We start from the raw sequence: 27,439 nt of genomic DNA on the forward strand, positions 1-27,439 counted from the left end.
GTGATGAGCGCTGGGTGATGGGCGCTGGGTGATGGGCGCTGGGTGATAGGCGCTGGGTGATTGGTGATGGGTTCTGTCATATAGAGCTCAGGTGGGGGCATATAGGGGGAGATTTATTAAAACCTTTGCAGAGGGAAAGCCCTCAGCAAAACGATCTGATTGGTTGCTATGGGCGACTGCACTGCTCTTTCTCTGCACAGGTTTTGATGAATCTCCTCTATAATACAGTATATTATAGGGCAGCTTTCACATGTTTTCTGTAAATAAGACTGACAGCACAGACAAAGTGTATATACACATGGAAGACCTCAGAGAAATTGTTCTTCACTCGATTTTACAAAAACACCAACTTTTATGGGGGCTAGGAATGTCGAGGAGGCCCGGGGGGAGTCCACTGTGTCCCTGGGCCGCAGCACATCTGCCCATTAAGTCTGGCAGACGTTTTTTAAATTATGAAGAGTGCCCTCTTTTTTTACTTGAGCCCCTGCCCTCCAAAATGTCTGTGCACGTCCCTGGTAGGGATGGTATTGGGCAGGTGATGGGCAGTGCCTGGTTTCCCCCAGACATGATGCTGCCCCCACCATGATCACTGTAGGGATGGTATTGGGCAGGTGATGGGCAGTGCCTGGTTTCCTCCAGACATGATGCTGCCCCCACCATGATCACTGTAGGGATGGTATTGGGCAGGTGATGGGCAGTGCCTGGTTTCCTCCAGACATGATGCTGCCCCCACCATGATCACTGTAGGGATGGTATTGGGCAGGTGATGGGCAGTACTTGGTTTCCCCCAGACATGATGCTGCCCCCACCATGATCACTGTAGGGATGGTATTGGGCAGGTGATGGGCAGTGCCTGGTTTCCCCCAGACATGATGCTGCCCCCACCATGATCACTGTAGGGATGGTATTGGGCAGGTGATGGGCAGTGCCTGGTTTCCTCAGGACATGATGCTGCCCCCACCATGATCACTGTAGGGATGGTATTGGGCTGGTGATGGGCAGTACCTGGTTTCCCCCAGACATGATGCTGCCCCCACCATGATCACTGTAGGGATGGTATTGGGCAGGTGATGGGCAGCGCCTGGTTTCCTCCAGACATGTTGCTGCCCCCACCATGATCACTGTAGGGATGGTATTGGGCAGGTGATGAGCAGTGCCTGGTTTCCTCCAGACATGATGCTGCCCCCACCATGATCACTGTAGGGATGGTATTGGGCAGGTGATGGGCAGCGCCTGGTTTCCCCCAGACATGATGCTGCCCCCACCATGATCACTGTAGGGATGGTATTGGGCAGGTGATGGGCAGTACCTGGTTTCCTCCAGACATGATGCTGCCCCCACCATGACCACTGTAGGGATGGTATTGGGTAGGTGATGGGCAGTGCCTGGCTTCCTCCAGACATGATGCTGCCCCCACCATGATCACTGTAGGGATGGTATTGGGCAGGTGATGGGCAGTACCTGGTTTCCTCCAGACATGATGCTGCCCCCACCATGATCACTGTAGGGATGGTATTGGGCAGGTGATGGGCAGTGCCTGGTTTCCCCCAGACATGATGCTGCCCCCACCATGATCACTGTAGGAATGGTATCGGGCAGGTAATGGGCAGTGCCTGGTTTCCTCCAGACATGATGCTGCCCCCACCATGATCACTGTAGGGATGGTATTGGGCAGGTGATGGGCAGTGCCTGGTTTCCTCCAGACATGATGCGGCCCCCACCATGATCACTGTATGGATGGTATTGGGCAGGTGATGGGCAGTACCTGGTTTTCTCTAGACATGATGCTGCCCCCACCACGATCACTGTAGGGATGGTATTGTGCAGGTGATGGGCAGTGCCTGGTTTCCTCCAGACATGATGCTGCCCCCACCATGATCACTGTAGGGATGGTATTGGGCAGGTGATAGGCAGTGCCTGGTTTCCCCCAGACATGATGCTGCCCCCACATGATCACTGTAGGGATGGTATTGGGCAGGTGATGGGCAGTGCCTGGTTTCCCCCAGACATGATGCTGCCCCCACATGATCACTGTAGGGATGGTATTGGGCAGGTGATGGACAGTACCTGGTTTCCTCCAGACATGATGCTGCCCCCACCATGATCACTGTAGGGATGGTATTGGGCAGGTGATGGGCAGTGCCTGGTTTTCCCCAGACATGATGCTGCCCCCACCATGATCACTGTAGGAATGGTATTGGGCAGATGATGGACAGTGCCTGGTTTCTTTCATGACTTTTAGGTCAGAAACTACAATCCTGGTTTCATCAGACTAGATTATCTTGTTCCTCACAGTCCTAGAGTCCTTTAGGAGCTTTTTTTTTGCATACTCCAGGCTTTCATGTGTCTTTAACTGAAGAGATTTCCAATAACCCCTAGGGGTCACCCCAAACTAGAATACCCCAAAAATAATCTCTATTAGATCAAGTACAATCAAACTTGTGATATACTAAAGATTCCACTAGGTGTCAGTCTAATAACACATTTTCTGCACTGTTCAGAGTCGGGGATGTAATGACTTCTCCACTCATACAACCTTGGTGAGCACTGAGCCTATTGCCTGCCACTAACTGCAGAAAAAGCCAAATAACCTATCTGCCCCTGAGCAATGGTCAAAGTTACCTAGCCTCCCCAATTTTCTGGAGGACAGGCTTCTTTCTGCCATGAAGCCCAGATTGTGGAGACTGCAGTGATGGTTCTGGACCTTCTAATAGTTTCTCCCATCTGCACACAGGATCTTTGGAGCTCAGCCAGAGTGACCATTGGGTTCTAAAACCCTTCTCCCTCCATTACTTAGTTTGGTGGGGTGGAAGCTCTAGAAAGAATCCTGGTTGTTCCAAACTTCTTCCATGTAAGAATTATTGAGGCCACTGAGCTCTTGGGAACTTTCAGTGCAGCAGAAATGTTGCACCAGTCTCCAGATCTGTCCCGCCATACAATCCTGTCTCTGAGCTCTACAGGCAGTCCTCCAGGCCTCAGATGTGAGACCTTATATAGACAGGGTTGTATCTTGGCCAATCAGCTGAATTTACCACAAGTGACTCTCATCAAGGTGGAGAAACATCTCAGAGATGATCAAGAGAAAAGGGAAGAGCCAGAGCTGAATATCATGTGTAATAGCAAAGGGTCTGAATACTTATGTCCTTGTGAAATTTTTCATTTTGAATAGATTTGCAAACATTTCTAAAAATTCTACTTTCACATTATGGGGTATTGAGTACAGAATGATGTGGAAAAGTAGATACATTTTTTTAATTTATTTTTTTACATAAAATATGAAAAGTGAAAGGGTCTTAAAACTTTCAAATGCATTGTACCTTCCCTTCTGGTATGCCAACATATACCTTCAGATGTACAACCCTTTCCTAATGTGCTCCCAGCCTAACTTTAAGCACTTACAAGGACAAGATGACTTTATAGGGGTACTCCGCCCCTAGACATCTTATCCCCTCTGGGACCCCCTTTGATCTCCGGCCCGGCACCCGGCCATTCTGAAAACGTATGTACAGAACTCCGGCTGTGCTAGTCTTCGGGCAGCCGTGGTCATCACTAAACTACTACCTTACGGCCCAATGACATAGATTAAGGTATCAAATTATACAACAAATTAACCCGGGGGGGGGGTTAAACAATCTCTCAATTCTATGTCTCACAAATATGATCATAGACTAAACCTTTATTAAACTTAATGAAACTAAATATCGTGTGAGGAACAAAAGTATTTAAAAACACAACTCCACTGACATCCTGATATCAGTGATTACCTACAGACAAGGATAGGACAGCACAGTTGTGGAATCTAGCGATCGGGCTGTGTGGGCTCTAACTTCTTAGATGGTCCTCAGTGTTAAACTGGGTTATACACTTGTGTAGTCCAAAGGCTTTGAGGGTACAATAATCCCCTCTACCCACTAATATATCTAGTGTTCATAGATCCTGAAGCCCACAAGGGGTTCCTGGAGGACCCAAGCGGGTAGCTACCCACTCCTTGCTGTGCACCACAGGAGTGGGCTATTGTCCTTGTTTTATTACATTTTTATTTCCAGCAACTGGAATTAGACTTAGGATGCAGTGGAGTTGCAATTTAAAACACAAAACTGTCACACCCCAACATGTTTCACCACTTCTGTGGGTTCATCAGGGAGACAACTGACAGCAATGAGTGTCAGTGCTAAATGAGCCCCTTTATATGCTCTTGTCTCTAATTACCCACATGATCAGCCAATAATCGTGCCCCTGACTGCGGTCCAATCAACCTCAACCTCTCATACATGCCTCCACCAATGTTAATCAGTTATACTGAACATGACAGCCATCAGCCAATCTAAATATAGAGCCTTAGATGTCGTCAGACATGGTGTGATAATATATTCATATAATGTTTGAGTAGCATATATTGATTTATTTATTAATCACTTTATTCTTAATTGATAATTAAGCTTGGTGGTATGATATTAGACCATGCAACAAATTCATACACTTCATTATGCGCTCTATCTATTATTATACACAAACACACATCCACTTTGTTGTATTTTTATATATTTTTATATATATTTTTTATAATTATTTTATTTTACATACATCACAACCCATTTCTAATTATTATACACATTTAATCTATTATATTTATTTGATTTCACATTCATTATGATTCACACATAGAAAAAAAATATATAATATATAAAATATATATATACATTCTTTATTTATAACACCTCCGTCTGTACAATGAATAGTTATCATGCAGTGAATAATTAACTCTGTAGCTCTGTATTTAGATTGGCTGATGGCTGTCATGTTCAGTATAACTGATTAACATTGGTGGAGGCATGTATGAGAGGTCAGGGGCACGATTATTGGCTGATCATGTGGGTAATTAGAGACAAGAGCATATAAAGGGGCTCATTTAGCACTAACACTCATTGCTGTCAGTTGTCTCCCTGATGAAGCCACAGAAGTGGTGAAACATGTTGGGGTGTGACAGTTTTGTGTTTTAAATTGCAACTCCACTGCATCCTAAGTCTAATTCCAATTGCTGGAAATAAAACTTTAATAAAACAAGGACAATAGCCCACTCCTGCGGTGCACAGCAAGGAGTGGGTAGCTACCCGCTTGGGTCCCCCAGGAACCCCTTGTGGGCTTCAGGATCTATGAACACTAGATATATTAGTGGGTAGAGGGGATTATTGTACCATCAAAGCCTTTGGACTACACAAGTGTATAACCCAGTTTAACACTGAGGACCATCTAAGAAGTTAGAGCCCACACAGCCCGATCGCTAGATTCCACAACTGTGCTGTCCTGTCCTTGTCTGTAGGTAATCACGGATATCAGGATGTCAGTGGAGTTGTGTTTTTAAATACTTTTGTTCCTCACACGATATTTAGTTTCATTAAGTTTAATAAAGGTTTAGCCGTGGTCATCACACCCCCTCCAGTAATGTCTAAGGGAGGGGGCGTGGCGGCTGTGGTCGCTCGTAATCCGGCACGGAGCGCGTTTGCTCTATGCAGCAGATTACTTGGGTGCCAGGCCGGAGAATTTGCCAGAGGGGGTTTATCCCAGCAGAGGGACCCCCGTGTTCAGACATCTTATCCCCTATCTCTTGGATAGAGGAGAAGATGTCTAGGGGCACATATCTCAGGAAGAGACCAGGAGCCGTAATAACGGAGGCTGCGCGAGAGCCAAGTGGCGAGTACTGTTTTTTTTTTTTTTTTAGTTTTTTTCCCAGACAACCCCTTTAAGCCTTTAGAACAATGGTCTCCGAACTGTGGACCTCCAGCTATTGCAAAACGACAACTCCCAGCATGCCCGGACATGCTGGGAGTTGAAGTTGTGCAACAGCTGGAGGTCCAATGTTTGGAGACCACTGCCTTAGGACCTTGGGAAATGGAAATATTTTAACTCTTACTGTCTCCATAACAGCGTAGAGGTCCTACTGAAAACCAGGCCTCAGAGCTGGAACGATTCGTGTCCCCCACCACGACTTGGGTCACAGGTAAATGATCACGGAAGGTCAGCAGGCCTTTGTCATATCTCCTAGGGAAAATTCGGAGCGAAAAGAAAATATACAGACAAATAAAATATTTCACATGAGACATTTGTTGCCAAGGGTACTGGAACACCCTCTAATAGACTGCCCACTATGGTACACATTAAAGGTGGTGTTGGGGACAATAGCTGGGGGTAGGAGATTTGTTTAAAATAACCACAGGACATATAATGAAATTGGTAATAAAGGCTAAAAACAGGCTGACCACTGATATATGTGCTATATTACTGTATTTGCTATCACATGAGCTCAGGGCCCATGGAGATAGAAAATGTGCTTTTATGTCATATACCACCGTTTATGGTTGCAGTCCAAACAACAGATGGAAAAAAATGGACCAGCAACACAGGCTTATTTAAAAGCTCAGACACGTAGCCTCCCCTGACATGTTTCGCTCCTCAGAGCTTCATCAGGGGTCTTGACTAATGGCTGAAATCAGCCATCAGCCCAGACCCCTGATGAAGCTCCGAGGAGAGAAACACGTCAAGGGGGCTGACTTGTACCTTAGTTCCGCTTGGATACTCACAATGAAATCAATGGAAGCCTAATAAACCTTATTAAAAGTAGCGCTGACGTCAGAGGGGGTTCTTGAAGCAGTTAATGCGGGTGGACTTTAAGAAGCTTTTTTTGCTGTGTGAACATACCCATAAAATTCTAGCTACAGATTATTATCAACTTTGGCTCATGTATCACAGTGTTTCCCAACCAGGACACCTCCAGCTTATGCAAAAACGACATCTCCCAGCATGCCCGGACAGCCGTTGGCTGTCCGGGCATGCTGGGAGTTGTCGTTTTGCAACAGCTGGGGGGGCACCCTGGTTTGGAGACATCGATGTTACGTGTCACTGTAGTCATTCAAAATCTGTTACGTATGCTTTTACATACCACTGAAGATGGTCGGCATCGCAGTTACAGAAATATCTGGGATCGGCGCACGTCTTCTCGATGCCGCAGGCACATCTCTGAATGCCGGGGTTGGAGCCGCCCCAATAAAAATGTCTTTCGTTGTTCCGTCCCATCCAGAAGCCGTATGGCAATCCCACTGCCAAAACAATGGTGAAAATGGGATAAGTGCTCTCTAATCTTTGTAATTCACCTTTACAGCCCCGCGACCCCGTCTGCAGTACTCCATTGCTGGCTATTTCAGCTGTTTAGATGCCGATGTCAAAACTGACAGCGACATTCCAACAGTATGGCTCTACTTCGTTGGTGGTATAGTTGTTGGATTGGCTTAGATCGCAGGAAGATGATGCATTGTCATGGCATCCTGTTACGCCGAGCGCTCCGGGTCCCCGCTCCTCCCAGGAGCGCTCGCTACACTCCTCTCACTGCAGCGCTCCGGTCGGTTCCACGGACCCGGGGCGCTGCGATACCGCCTCTGGCCGGGATGCGATTCGCGATGCGGGTAGCGCCCGCTCGCGATGCGCACCCCGGCTCCCGTACCTGACTCGCTCTCCGTCAGTTCTGTCCCGGCGCGCGCGGCCCCGCTCCCTAGGGCGCGCGCGCGCCGGGTCTTTGCGATTTAAAGGGCCACTGCGCCGCTGATTGGCGCAGTGGTTCCAATTAGTGTTTACACCTGTGCACTTCCCTATATCACCTCACTTCCCCTTCACTCCCTCGCCGGATCTTGTTGCCTTAGTGCCAGTGAAAGCGTTTCCTTGTGTGTTCCTAGCCTGTGTTCCAGACCTCCTGCCGTTGCCCCTGACTACGATCCTTGCTGCCTGCCCCGACCTTCTGCTACGTCCGACCTTGCTTCTGTCTACTCCCTTGTACCGCGCCTATCTTCAGCAGCCAGAGAGGTTGAGCCGTTGCTAGGGGATACGACCTGGTCACTACCGCCGCAGCAAGACCATCCCGCTTTGCGGCGGGCTCTGGTGAAAACCAGTAGTGACTTAGAACCGATCCTCTAGCACGGTCCACGCCAATCCCTCTCTGGCACAGAGGATCCACTACCTGCCAGCCGGCATCGTGACAGTAGATCCGGCCATGGATCCCGCTGAAGTTCCTCTGCCAGTTGTCGCTGACCTCACCACGGTGGTCGCCCAGCAGTCACAACAGATTGCGCAACAAGGCCAACAGCTGTCTCAACTGACTGTTATGCTACAACAGTTACTACCACAGCTCCAGCAACCATCTCCTCCGCCAGCTCCTGTACCTCCTCCGCAGCGAGTGGCCGCTTCTGGACTACGACTATCCTTGCCGGATAAATTTGATGGGGACTCTAAGCTTTGCCGTGGCTTCCTTTCCCAATGTTCATTACACTTGGAGATGATGTCGGACCAGTTCCCCACTGAAAGGTCTAAGGTGGCTTTCGTAGTCAGCCTGCTGTCTGGAAAAGCCCTGGCTTGGGCCACACCGCTCTGGGACCGCAATGACCCCGTCACTGCCTCTGTACACTCCTTCTTCTCGGAGATTCGAAGTGTCTTTGAGGAACCTGCCCGAGCCTCTTCTGCTGAGACTGCCCTGTTGAACCTGGTCCAGGGTAATTCTTCCGTTGGCGAGTATGCCGTACAATTCCGTACTCTTGCTTCTGAGTTATCCTGGAACAATGAGGCCCTCTGCGCGACCTTTAAAAAAGGCCTATCCAGCAACATTAAAGATGTTCTGGCCGCACGAGAAATGCCTGCTAATCTTCATGAACTTATTCACCTAGCCACTCGCATTGACATGCGTTTTTCCGAAAGGCGTCAGGAGCTCCGCCAAGATATGGACTCTGTTCGCACGAGGCGTTTCTTCTCCTCGGCTCCTCTCTCCTCTGGTTCCCTGCAATCTGTTCCTGTGCCTCCCGCCGTGGAGGCTATGCAGGTCGACCGGTCTCGCCTGACATCTCAAGAGAGGACACGACGCCGCATGGAGAACCTCTGCCTGTACTGTGCTAGTACCGAACACTTCCTGAGGGATTGTCCTATCCGCCCTCCCCGCCTGGAAAGACGTACCCTGACTCCGCACAAAGGTGAGACAATCCTTGATGTCCACTCTGCTTCTCCACGTCTTACTGTGCCTGTGCGGATGTCTGCCTCTGCCTTCTCCTTCTCTTCTGTGGCCTTCTTGGACTCTGGATCTGCAGGAAATTTTATTTTGGCCTCTCTCGTCAACAGGTTCAACATCCCAGTGACCAGTCTCACCAGACCCCTTTACATCAATTGTATAAACAATGAAAGATTGGACTGTTCCATACGTTTCCGCACGGAGCCCCTTCTAATGAGCATCGGATCTCATCACGAGAGGATTGAACTTTTGGTCCTCCCCAATTGCACCTCGGAAATTCTCCTTGGACTTCCCTGGCTTCAACTTCATTCCCCAACCCTGGATTGGTCCACTGGGGAGATCAAGAGTTGGGGGCCCTCTTGTTCCAAGGACTGTCTAAAACCGGTTCCCAGTAACCCTTGCCGTAACTCTGTACTTCCTCCAGTAACCGGTCTCCCTAAGGCCTATATGGACTTCGCGGATGTTTTCTGCAAAAAACAAGCGGAGACTCTACCTCCTCACAGGCCTTATGATTGTCCTATCGACCTCCTCCCGGGCACTACTCCACCCCGGGGCAGAATTTATCCTCTCTCTGCCCCAGAGACTCTTGCCATGTCTGAATACGTCCAGGAGAATCTAAAAAAGGGCTTTATCCGTAAATCCTCCTCTCCTGCCGGAGCCGGATTTTTCTTTGTGTCCAAAAAAGATGGCTCTCTACGTCCTTGCATTGACTACCGCGGACTTAATAAAATCACGGTTAAGAACCGCTACCCCTTACCCCTCATCTCTGAACTCTTTGATCGCCTCCAAGGTGCCCACATCTTTACTAAATTGGACTTAAGAGGCGCCTATAACCTCATCCGCATCAGAGAGGGGGATGAGTGGAAAACAGCATTTAACACCAGAGATGGACACTTTGAGTATCTGGTCATGCCCTTTGGCCTGTGCAACGCCCCTGCTGTCTTCCAGGACTTTGTTAATGAAATTTTTCGTGATCTGTTATACTCCTGTGTTGTTGTATATCTTGATGATATCCTAATTTTTTCGGCCAATCTAGAAGAACACCGCCAGCATGTCCGTATGGTTCTTCAGAGACTTCGTGACAATCAACTCTATGCTAAAATTGAGAAATGTCTGTTTGAATGCCAATCTCTTCCTTTTCTAGGATACTTGGTCTCTGGCCAGGGACTACAAATGGATCCAGATAAACTCTCTGCCGTCTTAGATTGGCCACGCCCCTCCGGACTCCGTGCCATCCAACGTTTTTTGGGGTTCGCCAATTATTACAGGCAATTTATTCCACATTTTTCTACCATTGTGGCTCCTATTGTGGCTTTAACCAAAAAAAATGCCGATCCCAAGTCTTGGCCTCCTCAAGCGGAAGACGCCTTTAAACGACTCAAGTCTGCCTTCTCTTCGGCTCCCGTGCTCTCCAGACCTGACCCATCTAAACCCTTCCTATTGGAGGTTGATGCCTCCTCAGTGGGAGCTGGAGCTGTCCTTCTACAAAAAAACTCTTCCGGGCATGCTGTTACTTGTGGGTTTTTTTCTAGGACCTTCTCTCCGGCGGAGAGGAACTACTCCATCGGGGATCGAGAGCTTCTAGCCATTAAATTAGCACTTGAGGAATGGAGGCATCTGCTGGAGGGATCAAGATTTCCAGTTATTATTTACACCGATCACAAGAACCTCTCATACCTCGAGTCTGCCCAACGGCTGAATCCTCGTCAGGCCAGGTGGTCTCTGTTCTTTGCCCGATTTAATTTTGAAATTCACTTTCGGCCTGCTGATAAGAACATTAGGGCCGATGCTCTCTCTCGTTCCTCAGATGCTTCTGAAATTGAACTCTCTCCTCAACACATCATTCCTCCTGACTGCCTGATTTCCACTTCTCCAGCCTCCATCAGGCAAGCTCCTCCAGGAAGGACCTTTGTTTCTCCACGCCAACGCCTCGGAATCCTCAAATGGGGTCACTCCTCCCATCTCGCAGGTCATGCGGGCATCAAGAAATCTGTGCAACTCATCTCTCGCTTCTATTGGTGGCCGACTCTAGAGACTGATGTGGTGGACTTTGTGCGAGCCTGCACTATCTGTGCCCGGGATAAGACTCCTCGCCAGAAGCCCGCTGGTTTTCTTCTTCCTCTGCCTGTTCCCGAACAACCTTGGTCTCTGATTGGTATGGATTTTATTACTGACTTACCCCCATCCCATGGCAACACTGTTATTTGGGTGGTCGTTGATCGATTCTCCAAAATGGCACATTTCATCCCTCTTCCTGGTCTTCCTTCAGCGCCTCAGTTGGCTAAACAATTTTTTGTACACATTTTTCGTCTTCACGGGTTGCCTACGCAGATCGTCTCGGATAGAGGCGTCCAATTTGTGTCTAAATTCTGGAGGGCTCTCTGTAAACAACTCAAGATTAAATTAAATTTTTCTTCTGCATACCATCCTCAATCCAATGGACAAGTAGAAAGAATTAACCAGATCTTGGGTGACTATTTACGACATTTTGTTTCCTCCCGCCAGGATGACTGGGCAGATCTTCTACCTTGGGCTGAATTCTCGTATAATTTCAGAATCTCTGAATCTTCCTCCAAATCCCCGTTTTTCGTGGTGTACGGCCGTCACCCTCTTCCCCCCCTCCCTACCCCCTTGCCCTCTGGTCTGCCCGCTGTGGATGAAATTTCTCGTGATCTTTCCATCATATGGAGAGAGACCCAAAATTCTCTCTTACAGGCTTCTTCACGCATGAAGAGATTCGCGGATAAGAAAAGAAGAGCTCCTCCCATTTTTTCCCCTGGAGACAAGGTATGGCTCTCCGCCAAATATGTCCGCTTCCGTGTCCCTAGCTATAAGTTGGGACCACGCTATCTTGGTCCTTTCAAGATTTTGCGCCAGATTAATCCTGTCTCTTACAAACTTCTTCTTCCTCCTTCTCTTCGTATTCCTAATGCCTTTCATGTTTCTCTTCTTAAACCACTTATCATTAACCGTTTCTCTCCCAAATCTGTTCCCCCCACTCCTGTCTCCGGCTCCTCGGACATCTTCTCCGTCAAAGAAATTTTAGCATCTAAAAAGGTCAGAGGGAAAACCTTCTTTTTAGTGGATTGGGAGGGTTGTGGTCCAGAAGAGAGGTCCTGGGAACCTGAGGACAATATCCTGGACAAAAGTCTGGTCCTCAGGTTCTCAGGCTCCAAGAAGAGGGGGAGACCCAAGGGGGGGGGTACTGTTACGCCGAGCGCTCCGGGTCCCCGCTCCTCCCAGGAGCGCTCGCTACACTCCTCTCACTGCAGCGCTCCGGTCGGTTCCACGGACCCGGGGCGCTGCGATACCGCCTCTGGCCGGGATGCGATTCGCGATGCGGGTAGCGCCCGCTCGCGATGCGCACCCCGGCTCCCGTACCTGACTCGCTCTCCGTCAGTTCTGTCCCGGCGCGCGCGGCCCCGCTCCCTAGGGCGCGCGCGCGCCGGGTCTTTGCGATTTAAAGGGCCACTGCGCCGCTGATTGGCGCAGTGGTTCCAATTAGTGTTTACACCTGTGCACTTCCCTATATCACCTCACTTCCCCTTCACTCCCTCGCCGGATCTTGTTGCCTTAGTGCCAGTGAAAGCGTTTCCTTGTGTGTTCCTAGCCTGTGTTCCAGACCTCCTGCCGTTGCCCCTGACTACGATCCTTGCTGCCTGCCCCGACCTTCTGCTACGTCCGACCTTGCTTCTGTCTACTCCCTTGTACCGCGCCTATCTTCAGCAGCCAGAGAGGTTGAGCCGTTGCTAGGGGATACGACCTGGTCACTACCGCCGCAGCAAGACCATCCCGCTTTGCGGCGGGCTCTGGTGAAAACCAGTAGTGACTTAGAACCGATCCTCTAGCACGGTCCACGCCAATCCCTCTCTGGCACAGAGGATCCACTACCTGCCAGCCGGCATCGTGACACATCCTGAGGCCTTCTGAAGGCCATTGGCAGTCTGCACTGGCAGATCACAGATAAATCAATTAAATAAGCAACTAAATAATGTAAAAAAAAAAAAAGTCAAAAATAGTTTTGGGGTACGGTCCTACGTAGAGCTAATGCAGCATATTTCACGCTACGTAGTCTCCGATCAGCACACACACAGAGCTTCCCGGTGGCCCTGTATGCAGTGGGGTTTGGGGGCGGGGGCGGGGCCGTGCGTTACAGTCATGCAAGTGTGGCCCCGCCCCCAAACCTCACTAAACACACAGGACCGCCACCCGGTAGCCCTGTGCGTATGCTCATCGCAGAATATACAGCGTATTTCCCCTTGCGCAGCACATTTTGCACAGCGTGAAATGCGTTGCGTTAGCGCTACATGCGACCGTACGTGGGAAAATATGAAAACAATTTAAAAAAAAAAACTAGTAAAAATTCTAATAATCCCCTTTTCACATGAATGTCAACAAAATTTTATATCAAAATAATAATAATATTAAAATATTATTATTATAAAGAAAATGTTTAGCACACGTGGAAATGTCTCAACTATAAGTCGCACACGAATGGTGTAAATGTAAAAACAAAAACAAAAAAAATGATGTTTTTTTAGTCACATCAAATCGCACAAAACATTTCTTATCAAAGAGCCTGATGCTACAATGGTGTCAATAAAAACTACAGATTATGGTACACAAAAAATAGGCTTTATTGACAGAAAGGTAAAAAGTTACAGGGGTCAGAAAATGATGATTTAAACTTTTTTTTTATATATTTTTTTTTTCATTTTTAATTCTTTAAAAGTAGTAAGAAATGACAAACTATACAAGTCGGGCGCTGATGTAATCGTATCAACCTGAGGAATACAGAGTTAAATATAATTAACATAAAATGTCAATTCTGCCACACAGTGAACTGTATTGTTGAGTGAAAATTGCATTTATCTTTTTACAATTTTACCTAAGCAAAAATAAATTTTACTCTTTTGGTGACTATTTTATGGTAATGAGAAGGAAGTCTTTAGAAAGTACAATTGGTTCCACAGGAAACAAGCCCTAATATGACTCTGTAAGCAAAAATGTGATTATTAAATACATAAGTAAATAAATATAATATACGAAAAAGGAGTAAAAAATTTAAACTTAAAAATTCTTGCATTGCCTCTCTTTACTTAGTGTAAAATCCACACGATGATAAAGTGCATTGAAAAAAAATGTGCAAATTCCTCATACACCACAGAGACAATAAAAAAAAAATTTGCATAAATTTATTTAGGAGAAAGTGCAAGTTTGAAAAGTAAGAAGAATAAGTCACAAATGACAAATACCACTCAGCCCCTAAACCCCATCATCTTCAATTTCCCAGCGGCGCTAACATGGGAATTTAAAGGGGTACTCCGGCCTTAGACATTATCCTTACAGTCGTCACGCCCCCTCCTATAGACATGAAAGGAGGCGGCGTGGTGTCACATCCACGATTGCCCACAGCCGGCGATTTGAATATAAATATAGAACGTCGGGGTGCTGGGCAAGAGATCGTGAGGGGTCCCAGTGGCGGGACCCCTGCGATCAGATATCTTATCATCTATGATTTGCATAGGGGATAAGAGGTCTAGGGAAGGAGTACCCCTTTGAGTTCTATAGACCCCTCCCCTCTCTACACTAGAGAAACCTGCTGTGTTCTTCAAGACTCCTACTTTTTTCGGTCAGGATACGACCATACTGACTTGAGTTTCCAGAGTACATGACATGTTTCGTACTTACTTGGAGAATTGAGGAGCCTGGATTTGTAGCAAGAGTATTCTATTCTTTGCTCGCAGTATTCCGATCCATTAGCCAGCGAAGACACTTCCCCCCAGGATGCGTTCCAGTAATTTACCTCCCCTAGATACGGTTGGTCGGGATTGGATCCAACGACTTTGGTTCGATAATACCGGTCATTCTGAACAGTGGTCCATGCTCTTTCCTCTGCAATAATAAGATAAAACAACCGTAACACCGTGTTGCAGTTGCACCGCATCAGCGGCAGATGATGAAGAACATTGTACTTTGGTAACGTTGATAGTGGTGATGACATTACCAGATATGTCACAGTAGACCGAAAACGGTTTTAAAGGGCCACTGCCATCCGGATCCACGGTGTAGTTGCCGGAGTACTTCCCGCTGATCCTGTAGGCGTCACAGTTTTCCTTGTAGAGAGCTTTAAAGGAAACATTAATAGGTTATATTTTAGTTCATTAAGAGCCCAAAGCATTAAATACTTTCAGTAACACCAAATAGAAAACAAATTTATTTCTAGTTTGCTCATATCAGAAATCTTCTTGTCTTCTCCCCAAATTATCTATCACCACATCTCAATTATTATAAATTAGAAAAAAAACTTATATTAGGTCCCAGTTTAGGTGTCTCTTTTAGTCTGTATTGTGGAGGAGGTTCCCGCTGTAAGCCCATCGGCACCCCTCCAGATCTACCATGTACATGAGCCTATGGTGACCGACCCAGTCTAAGGCAAAATCTGATACTTTCACATTGTATACCTAATCACAACCCCAGGCGGTAAAGGGGTATTCCGGTCAAAAACATCTTATCCCCTATCCAAAGGATAGGTGATATGTCTGATCGCGGGGGTCCCGCCGCTGGGACCCGCCGCGATGTCAGTGCAACACTCGTATTCTATGTCGGGCTGCTGCTCCAGTCTCGGAAACCTGTGTGGTTCCGGGACTGGAGACGTGATGTCACACCACGCCCCCCCCATTCATGTCTATGGCGTGACGTCACCTTCACAGTCCTGTCTTTCGATTTGTGAACTTCTGCTTGTGAGTCAAGCAAAGCATTTATTTATTTATAGACTTAAAAGCTAGAAAGGCTACTTACATTTATGGCAGGTCTCTCCCTTGTAGCCGGTCATGTCGCAGATGCAGAAGAAGTCATCCCAGGACTGGTAGCAGCGACCCCCATGTTCACATAGATTTGGCCTGCACCTAGAGGTGGGAGAGGCATATTGACGACATCACGAATAATATTTTTATACGTCAAATCAATCTGTTTTATACATGGGACATTGGCTAAACATAATCATATAAGGAAAAATGTAAAATGTACTAGAATTACAAGAAAAATTTTTTATATAAATATTTATTATTATTATTATTATTAACAATAATAATAAAAAATAACAATAAAATAATACTAATGAATATAATTATATATATATATATATATATATATATTGTTACGCCGAGCGCTCCGGGTCCCCGCTCCTCCCCGGAGCGCTCACAGCATTCTCCTGTTCGCAGCGCCCCGGTCAGACCTGCTGACCGGGTGCGCTGCGATAATGTTCCCAGCCGGGATGCGATTCGCGATGGGGGACGCACCTGCTCGCGGTGCGCATCCCGACCTGCTTACCAGACTCGCTCCCCGTCTGTGCTGCCCCGGCATGCGCGGCCCCGCTCCCTAGGGCGCGCGCGCCGGGTCTTTGCGATTTAAAGGGCCGGTGCGCCACTGATTGGCGCATGGGTTTTTATTAGTGTGTTCACCTGTGCACTTCCCTATATTACCTCACTTCCCCTGCACTTCCTTGCCGGATCTTGTTGCCATTGTGCCAGTGAAAGCGTTCCCTTGTATGTTCCTAGCCTGTGTTCCAGACCTCCTGCCGTTGCCCCTGACTACGATCCTTGCTGCCTGCCCTGACCTTCTGCTATGTCCGACCTTGCTCTTGTCTAATCCCTTGTACCGCGCATATCTCAGCAGTCAGAGAGGTTGAGCCGTTGCCGGTGGATACGACCTGGTTGCTACCGCAGCCGCAAGTCCATCCCGCTTTGCGGCGGGCTCTGGTGAAAACCAGTAGCAACTTAGAACCGGTCCACCGATACGATCCACGCCAATCCCTCTCTGACACAGAGGATCCACCTCCAGCCTGCCGAATCCTGACATATATATATATATATATATATATATATACACATAATTTATCTTTAAAAGAGAATCCGCAGATGTAATATACACTGCTCAAAAAAAATAAAGGGAACACTTAAACAACACAATGTAACTCCAAGTCAATGACACTTCTGTGAAATCACACTGTCCACTCAGGAAGCAACACTGATTGACAATCAATTTCACATGCTGTTGTGCAAATGGAACAGACAACAGGTGGAAATTATAGGCAATTAGCAAGACACTACCAATAAAGGAGTGGTTCTGCAGGTGGTGACCACAGACTACTTCTCAGTTCCTATGCTTCCTGGCTGATGTTTTGGTCACTTTTGAATGCTGGCGGTGCTTTCACTCTAGTGGAAGCATGAGACGGAGTCTACAACCCACACAAGTAGCTCAGGTAGTGCAGCTCATCCAGGATGGCACATCAATGCGATCTGTGGCAAGAAGGTTTGCTGTGTCTGTCTGCATAGTGTCCAGAGCATGGAGGCGCTATCAGGAGACAGGCCAGTACATCAGGAGACATGGAGGAGGTTGTAGGAGGGCAACAACCCAGCAGCAGGACCGCTACCTCCGCCAAAGAGGAGCACTGCCAGAGCACTGCAAAATGACCTCCAGCAGGCCACAAATGTGATGTGTCCACTTAAATAGTCAGAAACAGACTCCATGAGGGTGGTTTGAGGGCTCAATGTCCACAGTTGGAGGTTGTGCTTACAGCCCAACACCGTACAGGACGTTTGGCATTTGCCAGAGAACACCAAGATTGGCAAATTCTCCACTGGCTCCCTGTGCTCTTCACAGTTGAAAGCAGGTTTACACTGAGCACATGTGACAGAGTCTGGAGACGCTGTGGAGAACATTCTGCTGCCTCCAACATCCTCCAGCATGGCTGGTTTGGCGGTGGGTCAGTAATGGTGTGGGGCGGCATTTCTTTGAGGGGCCGCACAGCCCTCCATGTGCTTGCCAGAGGTAGCCTGACTGCCATTAGGTACCGAGATAAGATCCGCAGACCCCTTGTGGGACCATATGCTGATGCGGTTGGCCCTGGGTTCCTCCTAATACAAGACAATGCTAGACTTCATGTGGCTGGAGTGTGTCAGCAGTTCCTGCAAGAGGAAGGCATTGATGCTATGGACTGGGCCGCCCGTTCCCCAGACCTGAATCCGATTGAGCACATCTGGGACGTCTCGCTCCATCCACCACAGACTGTCCAGGAGTTGGCAGATGCTTTAGTCCAGGTCTGGGAGGACATCCCTCAGGAGACCATCCCCCACCTCATCAGGAGCATGCCCATGCATTGTAGGGAGGTCATACGGGCACGTGGAGGCCACACACACTACTGAGCCTCATTGTGACTTGTTTTAAGGACTTTACATCAAAGTTGGATCAGCCTGTAGTGGGGTTTTCCACTGTGATTTTGAGTGTGACTCCATATCCAGACCTCCATGGGTTGATACATTTGATTTCCATTGATAATTTTTGTGTGATTTTGTTGTCAGCGCATTCAACTATGTAAAGACGAAAGTATTTCATACGATTAGTTCATTCAGGCAAAATTCCGCACCTGGTGAAAGCTCCTAATAAATATCTCTAAGCTGTTGAGATACCTGTCAGCAATGGCACAGACATTGAACATGACTTCTGAAAACCTCCCCAGCCATCCCAGCTGCATACGATGGAAATCTATCGGTTGTCCGTCCACGGTTATCAGCTGCATGCAGCCATGAAATGCCGTCTGGTTGGAATAGCAGCCGGATCCTGCCGCTGGTTTGGGGCAACCTGTGAGAAGAAAATAGAGGTCAAGAAATAACAGGTAATGTCTTCTAGTTACTTCACGTCATATTCGTTCAGAACGCATTTAACCTTCAAGAAGAGGAAGACGTCATTGTACGTGTTGTTTTCCATCTCATCGGGGAGGAGCCGTGGCAGTATATATCCCCTACTGCTGTTCTACCTTATCACCCAAATCAAAAAGGAAACTCAGGCTGACAGCCGTGTCCTTAGGATGGTCCATATATCCCTCAGGTTACAATATTAGCTGGCTTTGGGATTACCAGATCTACTAAGTCCGCTGCACCAGAATTGTGTCCTCAAATCCACCAGAATGGTTCAGACATATTTGTTAAAGTGTACCTGTCGTTAACAAAAACTTTGTATATAATGTAGATAAAACCAATATATGTATATTTGTAATATACATTGATAACATTTTTTTTGCCTATTTTTAAGTAAAAAAAAATGCTATCCCTGCAGCTATTGCCTGTGTGTCTCTATGAGGAGCCCAAATAGAGAAAGTGAGGGCGGGACAAGCAGGGCTCTGTGCAGGCTCCTGGCTTGTCAATCATCCTGCTGTATAAGTCGGGGGCTTGTCACAGAGCCTCACTGCACATATCCCTGCTGGTCCTCAGTGTACAGAGCCCAGCTGGTCCTCAGTGTACAGAGCCCTGCTTGTCCTCAGTGTACAGAGCCCTGCTTGTCCTCAGTGTACAGAGCCCCGCTAGTCCTCAGTGTACAGAGCCCCGCTTGTCCTCAGTGTACAGAACCCTGCTTGTCCTCAGTGTAAAGAGCCCTGCTTGTCCTTAGGTACAGAACCCTGCTTGTCGTCACTGTACAGGGCCCTGCTTGACCTTCAGTGTACAGAACCATGCTTGTCCTCAGTGTACAAAGCCCCGCTTGTCCTCAGTGTATAGAGCCCTGCTTGTCCTCAGTGTACAGAGCCCTGCTTGTCCTCAGTGTACAGAACCCTGCTTGTCCTTAGGTACAGAACCCTGCTTGTCGTCACTGTACAGGGCCCTGCTTGACCTTCAGTGTACAGAACCACGCTTGTCCTCAGTGTACAGAGCCCCGCTTGTCCTCAGTGTACAGAGCCCCGCTTGTCCTCAGTGTACAGAGCCCCGCTTGTCCTCAGTGCACAGAGCCCTGCTTGTCCTCAGTGTACAGAGCCCTGCTTGTCCTCAGTGTACAGAGCCCTGCTTGTCCTCAGTGTACAGAGCCCTGCTTGTCCTCAGTTTACAGAGCCCTGCTTGTCCTCAGTGTACAGATCCCTGCTTGTCCTCAGTGTACAGAGCCCTGCTTGTCCTCAGTGTACAGAGCCCTGCTTGTCCTCAGTGTACAGAGCCCTGCTTGTCCACCCACACTTGTCCACCCACACCGGTATTTGGACTCCTCATAGAGACACACAGACAATAGCTGTAGGTACAAAAATATAAAAAAATTTTAACCAATGTATATTACAAACATACATATAATAGTATTATCTACATTATATAAAAAAAAAATTCTTAATGACAGGTACACTTTAAGCAAAGAGAACCAAAAAATAGCAGAAACTGTGCCTCACCCGAAAAGGGGACATGGCTTATCAGGGCAAGGGAAGTGGCCTAAGTTGTGACTCTGTGTGCCACAAATGTGCCAAGATTTTGGTGCACTGTTTTCGTCTAATCTTAGAACCGAAGTGCAAACCAGGCATCAATCAGCCTAAACCACTTTTATAAATCTGGACATTTAAAGACTGAAAGACTTGGATTACCGGCACTCTGAAAAATCTTCAAATTTATCACAGGTAATTTAAAACAGGATACAATGTATAAAACATTTTGGGGGAGATTAATCAAAACCTGTGCAAAGGCAAAGTTGCCCATAGCAACCAATCAGATTGCTCCTTTCATTATGCAGAGGCCTTGTTAAAAATGAAAGAAGCGATCTGATTGGTTGCTATGAGCAACTGGGCAATTTTTCCTCTGGACAGGTTTTGATAAATCTCCCCCTTCAAGACTGTACATCTAAGTAAATCTGCCCATTCTAGCTTGAGTCCAAAAACTCAATATGCAAAACTAAAGCCCCCAAAAGAAGTAAAAAAAAAAAAATATATATATATATATATATATATGATAATAAAAAAAAAAAGACCAGATAGTTAATACAGATAAAGCAGAAGTCCGTGCATATTGTAGTCAGGAAGATCTACTGAATGTTTCTACATAGAGGACTGGAAATGTGTTGGCTGCAATTCACGTCCAAACTGCTGACACTGATAGAAAGCATAAAACATAAAACATCCATAACATAGAAAAAAATATTTTATTCTCTGGTGCAAGGAGGTAACCCCAAGCCCCTGAAGTGCTGAGGACTGAAACACCTCCTCACTCTCCCCATCCCTGTCACTGCTTGACTGTCACAGTCAGCTGGAAGCCGAGCCCTGTTTCCAATCTTGTTCTGCATACAAATTGTGCACAGGTGTGAGATTTGGAAACAGAGCTCGGCTTCCAGCTCACTGTCAATTAAAGGGGTACTCTGGTGCTTACACATCTTATCTCCTATCCAAAGGATAGGGGATAAGATGCCTGATCGCGGGAGTCCCGCAGCTGGGGACCCCCGGGATCATGCACGCGGCACCCCGTTTGTAATCAGCCCCCGGATCGTGTTTGCTCCAGATCTGATTATGGTCGACCGCAGGGGCCGGCGGCGTGTGACGTCACGCCTTCGCCCCCGTGTGACGTCACGCTCCGCCCCTCAATGCAAGCTTACGGGAGGGGGCGTGACAGCTTGCATTGAGGGGCAGAGCGTGACTTCACACGGGTGAGGAGACATGACGTCACACGCCGCCGGCCCTGCGGTCGACCGTAATCAGACCCGGAGCGAACACGCTCCAGGGGCTGATTACAAACGGGGTGCCGAGTGCATGATCCCTGGGGTCCCCAGTTGCGGGACTCCAGCGATCAGGCATCTTATCTCCTATCCTTTGGATAGGGGATAAGATGTGTAAGCACCGGAGTACTCCTTTAAGCTGAGACAGGGACTTGGGTGGTTTCAAATGACATTGGTCCAAGAAAACCATTGTATATTAAAAACATTGTAACCTGAGTCCATTGTTACTTTTGGGACCACTGTATATTGGTTTGCAGTCCATAAAGCTATGCATGCAGTCACCTAAGCTTCTATCACACTACAGTCCCTTCTCCCATGCAGTAGTTCACTAATACCCAGCCAAAGGCTGTCCTGGCATGCTGGGAGTAGTAGTTTTGCAACAGCTGGAGGCACACTGGTCAGGAAACACTGGAATATGATGCCACCTGTTAACCCGACCTCACCTTACAACAGGTCTACCACCATAAGAGGACTGTGGGGCCCCAATCCGTATCACATTCCTGACAGCCAGAACAGCTTTCTTTCTGGTAATATTCTAACACTGTGAGACTAAACGCCGCATAACAACAGGATTTTCAGTAGTACGTCATTCTGGGATGAAGTCAGATGCAATTCTCACAACCTTCATGCAAATGCCAAAAAATGTCTGGCACCATTCTAGTGAAAGCTTGTGAACAGCTCCGACTCATACGAGGTGCAACGTGTTTTGGGATAGATTTCATTTAAACCATGTAATGAAAAATACATAAAAAAAATGTAATGGTCTAAAATACATTGTTCTATTTACCAGGACGTCCTTTGGCTGTGTGGCCATAATGTGATGAGCCTCTGCCCTGCATCACCAGTCATCCGGCACGGAGAGAACTTCGGATATCTGGGGTGCCGCAGCAGAGATCACGGGGGTCCCCAGCGGTGGGACCCCCGCGATCAGACATCTTATCCTCTATCCTTTTGGATAGGGGTTAAGATGTCTAGGGGCGGAGTACCCCTTTAATAATTAAAAAGTCTGTTAGCTAAGTGAGGTACACAGAGAAGGTAGCAGATGATGTTGCCTGGGCCAGCCAAGAGTTGTAGTCTCAGCCTTAGTAGGGGACTTTGTTCGCAGTGACTAGAGTAACCTTAGGGCCCCAGGTACCTCCAAACCATATACTGGACATCCTATATATTGTTTATAATGCATAATTATCTTAAAGAGGTACTCCGGCGATAAACATCTTATCTCTTATCCAAAGGATAGGGGATAAGTTGTCTGATCGTGGGGGTCCCGCCACTGGTGACCCCTGCGATCTCTGGCGTAGGACCCTGGTCATCCGTGCATGGATCGAACTGCGCTCCATGCCGGATGACTGACTACAGCCGCCATGGGCCCTCCATTCATGTCTATGGGAGGAGGCGTGACGGCTACATCACGCCCCCTCCCATAGATATGAATGGAGGGGGCATGGTGTGACATCACGGACACGGAAGCTCCAAGCTTCTGTGTTCCAGACGCCGCCGCTCCCTGCTCGGGACCCCCGCAATCAGACATCTTATCCCCTATGCTTTAGTAATTAAAAAGTCTGTTACCTAAGTGAGGTACACAGAAAAGGTAGCAGATGATGTTGCCTGGGCCGGCCAAGAGTTGTAGTCTCAGCCTTAGTAGGGGACTTTGTTCGCAGTGACTAGAGTAACCTTAGGGCCCTAAGTACCTCCCTGGGGGGGGGGGGACCCAATAAACTATAAGCCCCCCTCCACACTGCAGACATTAAGCCTACAGAGTCCTATTGTTTCAATGGGATTCTCCTGCTCTGTTCAGACGGCAAAATCGCATATTTGAGCATATTTATTCTTTAAGCGGAATTCTGCCAGGATTGCATTGCGGTCTATGGAGATGGCAATGATTTCTTCAAAAACACCCTTTAAGTGAAAAAATGCATATGATGTGAACTTACCCACCCACTTCGTAGTACTATACTCTCCAGCGTGGGCATCTTTTCACATACACACAAACAGACGGAGCAGTCTGCAGCTCTTACCCGACAGGTAGGCACAAGGCATACACAAGAACCTTTGCATTAGTCTATGCTGCACAACTGTACGATTGGTACATGGTTCCATATAGTGTTTAACCCTATTCAGCTACTGTTGTAATCTATATTATGGCAAGAACCACTTAACTAAGGAGAAAGGACAATCCATTATTACTTAAGACATGAAGGTCAGCCAATCTGGAAAACTGCAAGAACTTTGAAGGGGTCTTCAAGTGCAGTCATGTAAACCATCAAAAGCTATGAGGAAACTGGCCTTAGAATCTGCAAATTGCCAGCGCCTTAGATTAGAGCCCATATAAATGCTTCACAGAGATCAAACCCCTACACATCTCAACATCAACTGTTCACAGGAGACTGTGAGACTCCGGCTTTTATGGTCGAATTGCTGCAAAGAAGCCACCACTGCGGCACAACAAGAGGAATGATTGGGCAAGAAATCCAAAGAATCAACATTGGACCAGCAAAAATTTTGTTTAGTTTAGTTCCAACCGAAATGTCTTGTAAGACACAGAAAAGCAGAGCGAACATTTCTACATGTGTGGTTCCCACCGTGAAGCAAAGATGATGCCATTCTGTCATCCAAACAATGGCAAATGAAGTTTAAAGTGGATAAATGTAAGGTTATCACTTGGGCTGAGGCAAAAAGAAGTATGACTGTGCAAAATAGTAAAACACTAGGTAAAACTGCCACTAAAAAGGCCAGCGCCAAGCAGCTGCTGCGAAAGCAAATAAAGTAATGCATCAAAAGAGGCACAGAGGCTCGTAACAACAACAGTTTTACCTCCTAGTTAACACCCCCCTGAAGAAGCCTAAACAAGTGAAACCTACGTTGGGGATCGTATGCACTGGAAAATACGTCTTTGGGGTGATCTGATCATAATTTACAAATATAGGAATGGACAGTGCAGAGATCTTCCTAGTGATCTTTTCATACTGAGGCCATACTTAATTTTCGAGCCCTGTGGAGCTTACACTCTCTTCAAATATATAGGAAAATAAAGCATCTGTATGTCAGGGCTTCACAAACTTGTTATGAACCTAGGAATCAGCCAAAAAAAAAGTAAGGATGGCGTTCATCACATAATGGGACATGACGCAATGGAACATTATGTAATGTCATATGATCAGTCATTACTGTCCCCTCTTCTACCTTATGTGTGTCACAGTCACTACTGTCCTCCTTTTTTTCCCCACTGTGTGTCACAGTTAGTATTGTCCCCTCATCTCCCCACTGTGTGTTACAGTCATTACGGTCTTCTCATCTCTCCTTGTGTTTCACAATCATTACAGTCCTCTCATCTCCCCCATGTGTCAGGTATTACTGTTCTGTCATTGCCCCCTGTGTCATAATTATTACTGTCCTCTAATTTCCCACTGTGTGCCACTGTTATTGCTGTCCCCTTATTGCCCCCCCCCCGTGAGTCCGTCATTAGTGCCCCGTCATCTCCCCCTTGAGTTAGTTATTACTGTCCCCTCATCTCCCCAGTGTTACAATTATAATTGTCCCCTCATCTCCCCCTTTGAATCAGTCATTAGTGTCTCTTCATCTCCCCTTGTTTTAGTTATTATTGTCCCCTCATCTCCCGTGTCAGGTATTACTGTCCGATCACTGACCCCCTGTCTCACAATTATTATCTCCCCGTAAGTCAGTCATAAGGGTCTCATGATCTCCCCCGTGTGTTAATTATGACTATTCCCTCATCTCCCCCTTTTGTGTCACAGTCATAAGTGTCCTCTCATATTTAAAAAAAAAGAAAATAATTTTACTTCCCTCTGCCTCCTTACCCTTGCTGATCCCTCATTCTGCCTCTGTTGGGCAGCTTCGAAAGTCTTTGGTCATCGCTCAGTGTTTAGCAGCGAATATGTTCAGTTGGGGGCTTTGGTGTCACATGACTGTCGCAGCCAATCAGCAGCCTCGGTGATGAGGCTCCGTATATCAGTACAAAGCGTGACAGTCAAGGCTGCTGATGGGCTAGGGTGGTCACCTGATGCCCGCTGCTCCTGTAACACTGGAGCGCTAACCACAGGCAAAACAGGATAATCCTATTTCAAAGGGCTGACAAAAACCTAAGCGACACCACAAAAGTCTTGGTCACCATGGCAACCTGGCGCTTGGGATTTGTCAAGCTCTGTTCTACGTGACATTACAGCGTCCCTATAAATATTATACCAGTGCATAACAAGGATCATGCGTCAATACGTATTGAGTTCTTAGCTTTTTACCTCCAAAGTAATAAGACTCTCCCGACCGGAGCTGGAACTGGTAGTTAATCTTGAACTGTGCGCCTTCGTCCTCATCGATAATAACCACGGCAGAGTTCTCCCGGGCCACCAAGGAGACCGAGTGCCAGAAGCCATCGTTCAGCCGGTATCCTGAAAGAAAAATGAAAGTCAGGGATTGATGTATGCAGCGGGCGGTGTGATCCCTCAAACAACAATCTATTCCTATGACGAGATGTGCCTTGGTTATCACAATACCAGGCGTTTTTACCAGGATTCATTTTAAGTGCAAAACCCCCCCCAAGACCGGATGGAGCAAATACAAGGCATAACTGCAGCAAATCTGATGCTAAATCAGTATAAGTTATATATGCAGATTGTACCCTATGTATTGCAAAGTGAGCAATCGGTGGTAACAATCAGCAGCATTTCTGCAACAGAAAGGATATACAGTATACAGCATGTTGGGATTTCCACATCGAATACTTCTGGTACATCAAAGCTCCCAGGTCACACAGAATGAAGTCCGCACCTTCCGCATTAATACCATGTGGTTATTAAAGTCCAATGGCAAAGCCACTTATCACAGTGTGGTGCTCAGTGCAAAAGTCCCGCATATAGCAAATACATCCACCATAAGAAGAAAAGACCTGCGGCACTCACCGAGCCATTATTTGAACTTTATTTGCGTTTCATAACAGGTTCAAATACCATGATAGGACAGACTTGTCTATGGCTGCATGACCTCATCATGGGAATTACACATGTCCAGCCTCTTTATCTGAACCTGCTCCGAAGCGCAAATAAGTTTCAAATAAGGAATCAGTGGGTGCCGCAGACCTTTTCTCGCATCTGCCTTTAGTACATTTGGATGGTGTATTGAAAACCTAACTACTTTTATTGTACTGTAATAAATTCTTGAAGATTTGCAATGAAGAATTGAAAGGGGTACTCCGCTGCTCAGCGTTTGGAACAAACTGTGATGTCGTAACCACGCCCCCTCATGATGTTATGCCCCGCCCCTCAATGCAAGTCTATGGGAGGGGGCGTGGCGGCTGTCACGCCCCCTCCCATAGACTTGCATTGAGGGGGCGGGTTGTAATGTCATGAGGGGGTGGGGCTATGATGTCACGAGCTCCCGGCGCCGTCTCCAGCATTCGGAACAGTTTGTTCCAAACACTGAGCAGCAGAGTACTCTATTGGCCTCCGTCAGGTGAATGGGGCCATATGGATATTTTAACGTATGTAAAAGTTGCCCAGCATATACATTAAACGTACACTGAAAAATAATGTATATACATAGAGGGATTGTTCTCTTTTTTTATCTTCAAAATGAGGGAATGAAGGTAAGATATAAGGGTGCATTCACATCACGATTTTGCCATACTGTTTTTTGCATCAATTTTTTTTTTACAGAACGTATGCCCTAAAAACTGACAAAACTGTATGCAAACGTGTGCAATGAAATTAAACTGCATATGGTTTTAAACCATATGCGGCTTGAATTTAGAGGTCCTGTTGCATCAGTTTTTGTGATAAAAAATGTATACTTTTTTGGTTAACAGTTTAGTGCAATAAAGTTCCAATTGTTTTATTGAAATTCCAAGGAAAGTAGGTGAGGTTTGCCATGTATAAGAAA

The 27,439-nt window shown here is 47.0% G+C and overlaps 1 protein-coding gene across 7 annotated transcripts in view; it reads right to left on the reverse strand.

Annotated features, from left to right (window-relative positions):
• Positions 1-27,439, reverse strand: part of CNTNAP1 (contactin associated protein 1) — a 354,100-nt gene that overhangs the window by 45,874 nt on the left and 280,787 nt on the right. For all 7 annotated transcript variants that reach the window (XM_056549087.1, XM_056549086.1, XM_056549085.1 and 4 more), the window contains 7 exons: positions 25,804-25,953; positions 18,511-18,682; positions 15,842-15,948; positions 15,048-15,167; positions 14,732-14,935; positions 6,938-7,094; positions 5,912-6,039 (listed from right to left, as the gene is read on the reverse strand). In XM_056549087.1, coding sequence (XP_056405062.1) covers positions 5,912-6,039; positions 6,938-7,094; positions 14,732-14,935; positions 15,048-15,167; positions 15,842-15,948; positions 18,511-18,682; positions 25,804-25,953 — 1,038 coding nt within the window. The remainder of the gene's footprint in view (positions 1-5,911; positions 6,040-6,937; positions 7,095-14,731; positions 14,936-15,047; positions 15,168-15,841; positions 15,949-18,510; positions 18,683-25,803; positions 25,954-27,439) is intronic.

The sequence above is a fragment of the Hyla sarda genome, chromosome 12 (assembly GCF_029499605.1).
Source record: "Hyla sarda isolate aHylSar1 chromosome 12, aHylSar1.hap1, whole genome shotgun sequence".
Classification (NCBI taxonomy): domain Eukaryota; kingdom Metazoa; phylum Chordata; class Amphibia; order Anura; family Hylidae; genus Hyla; species Hyla sarda.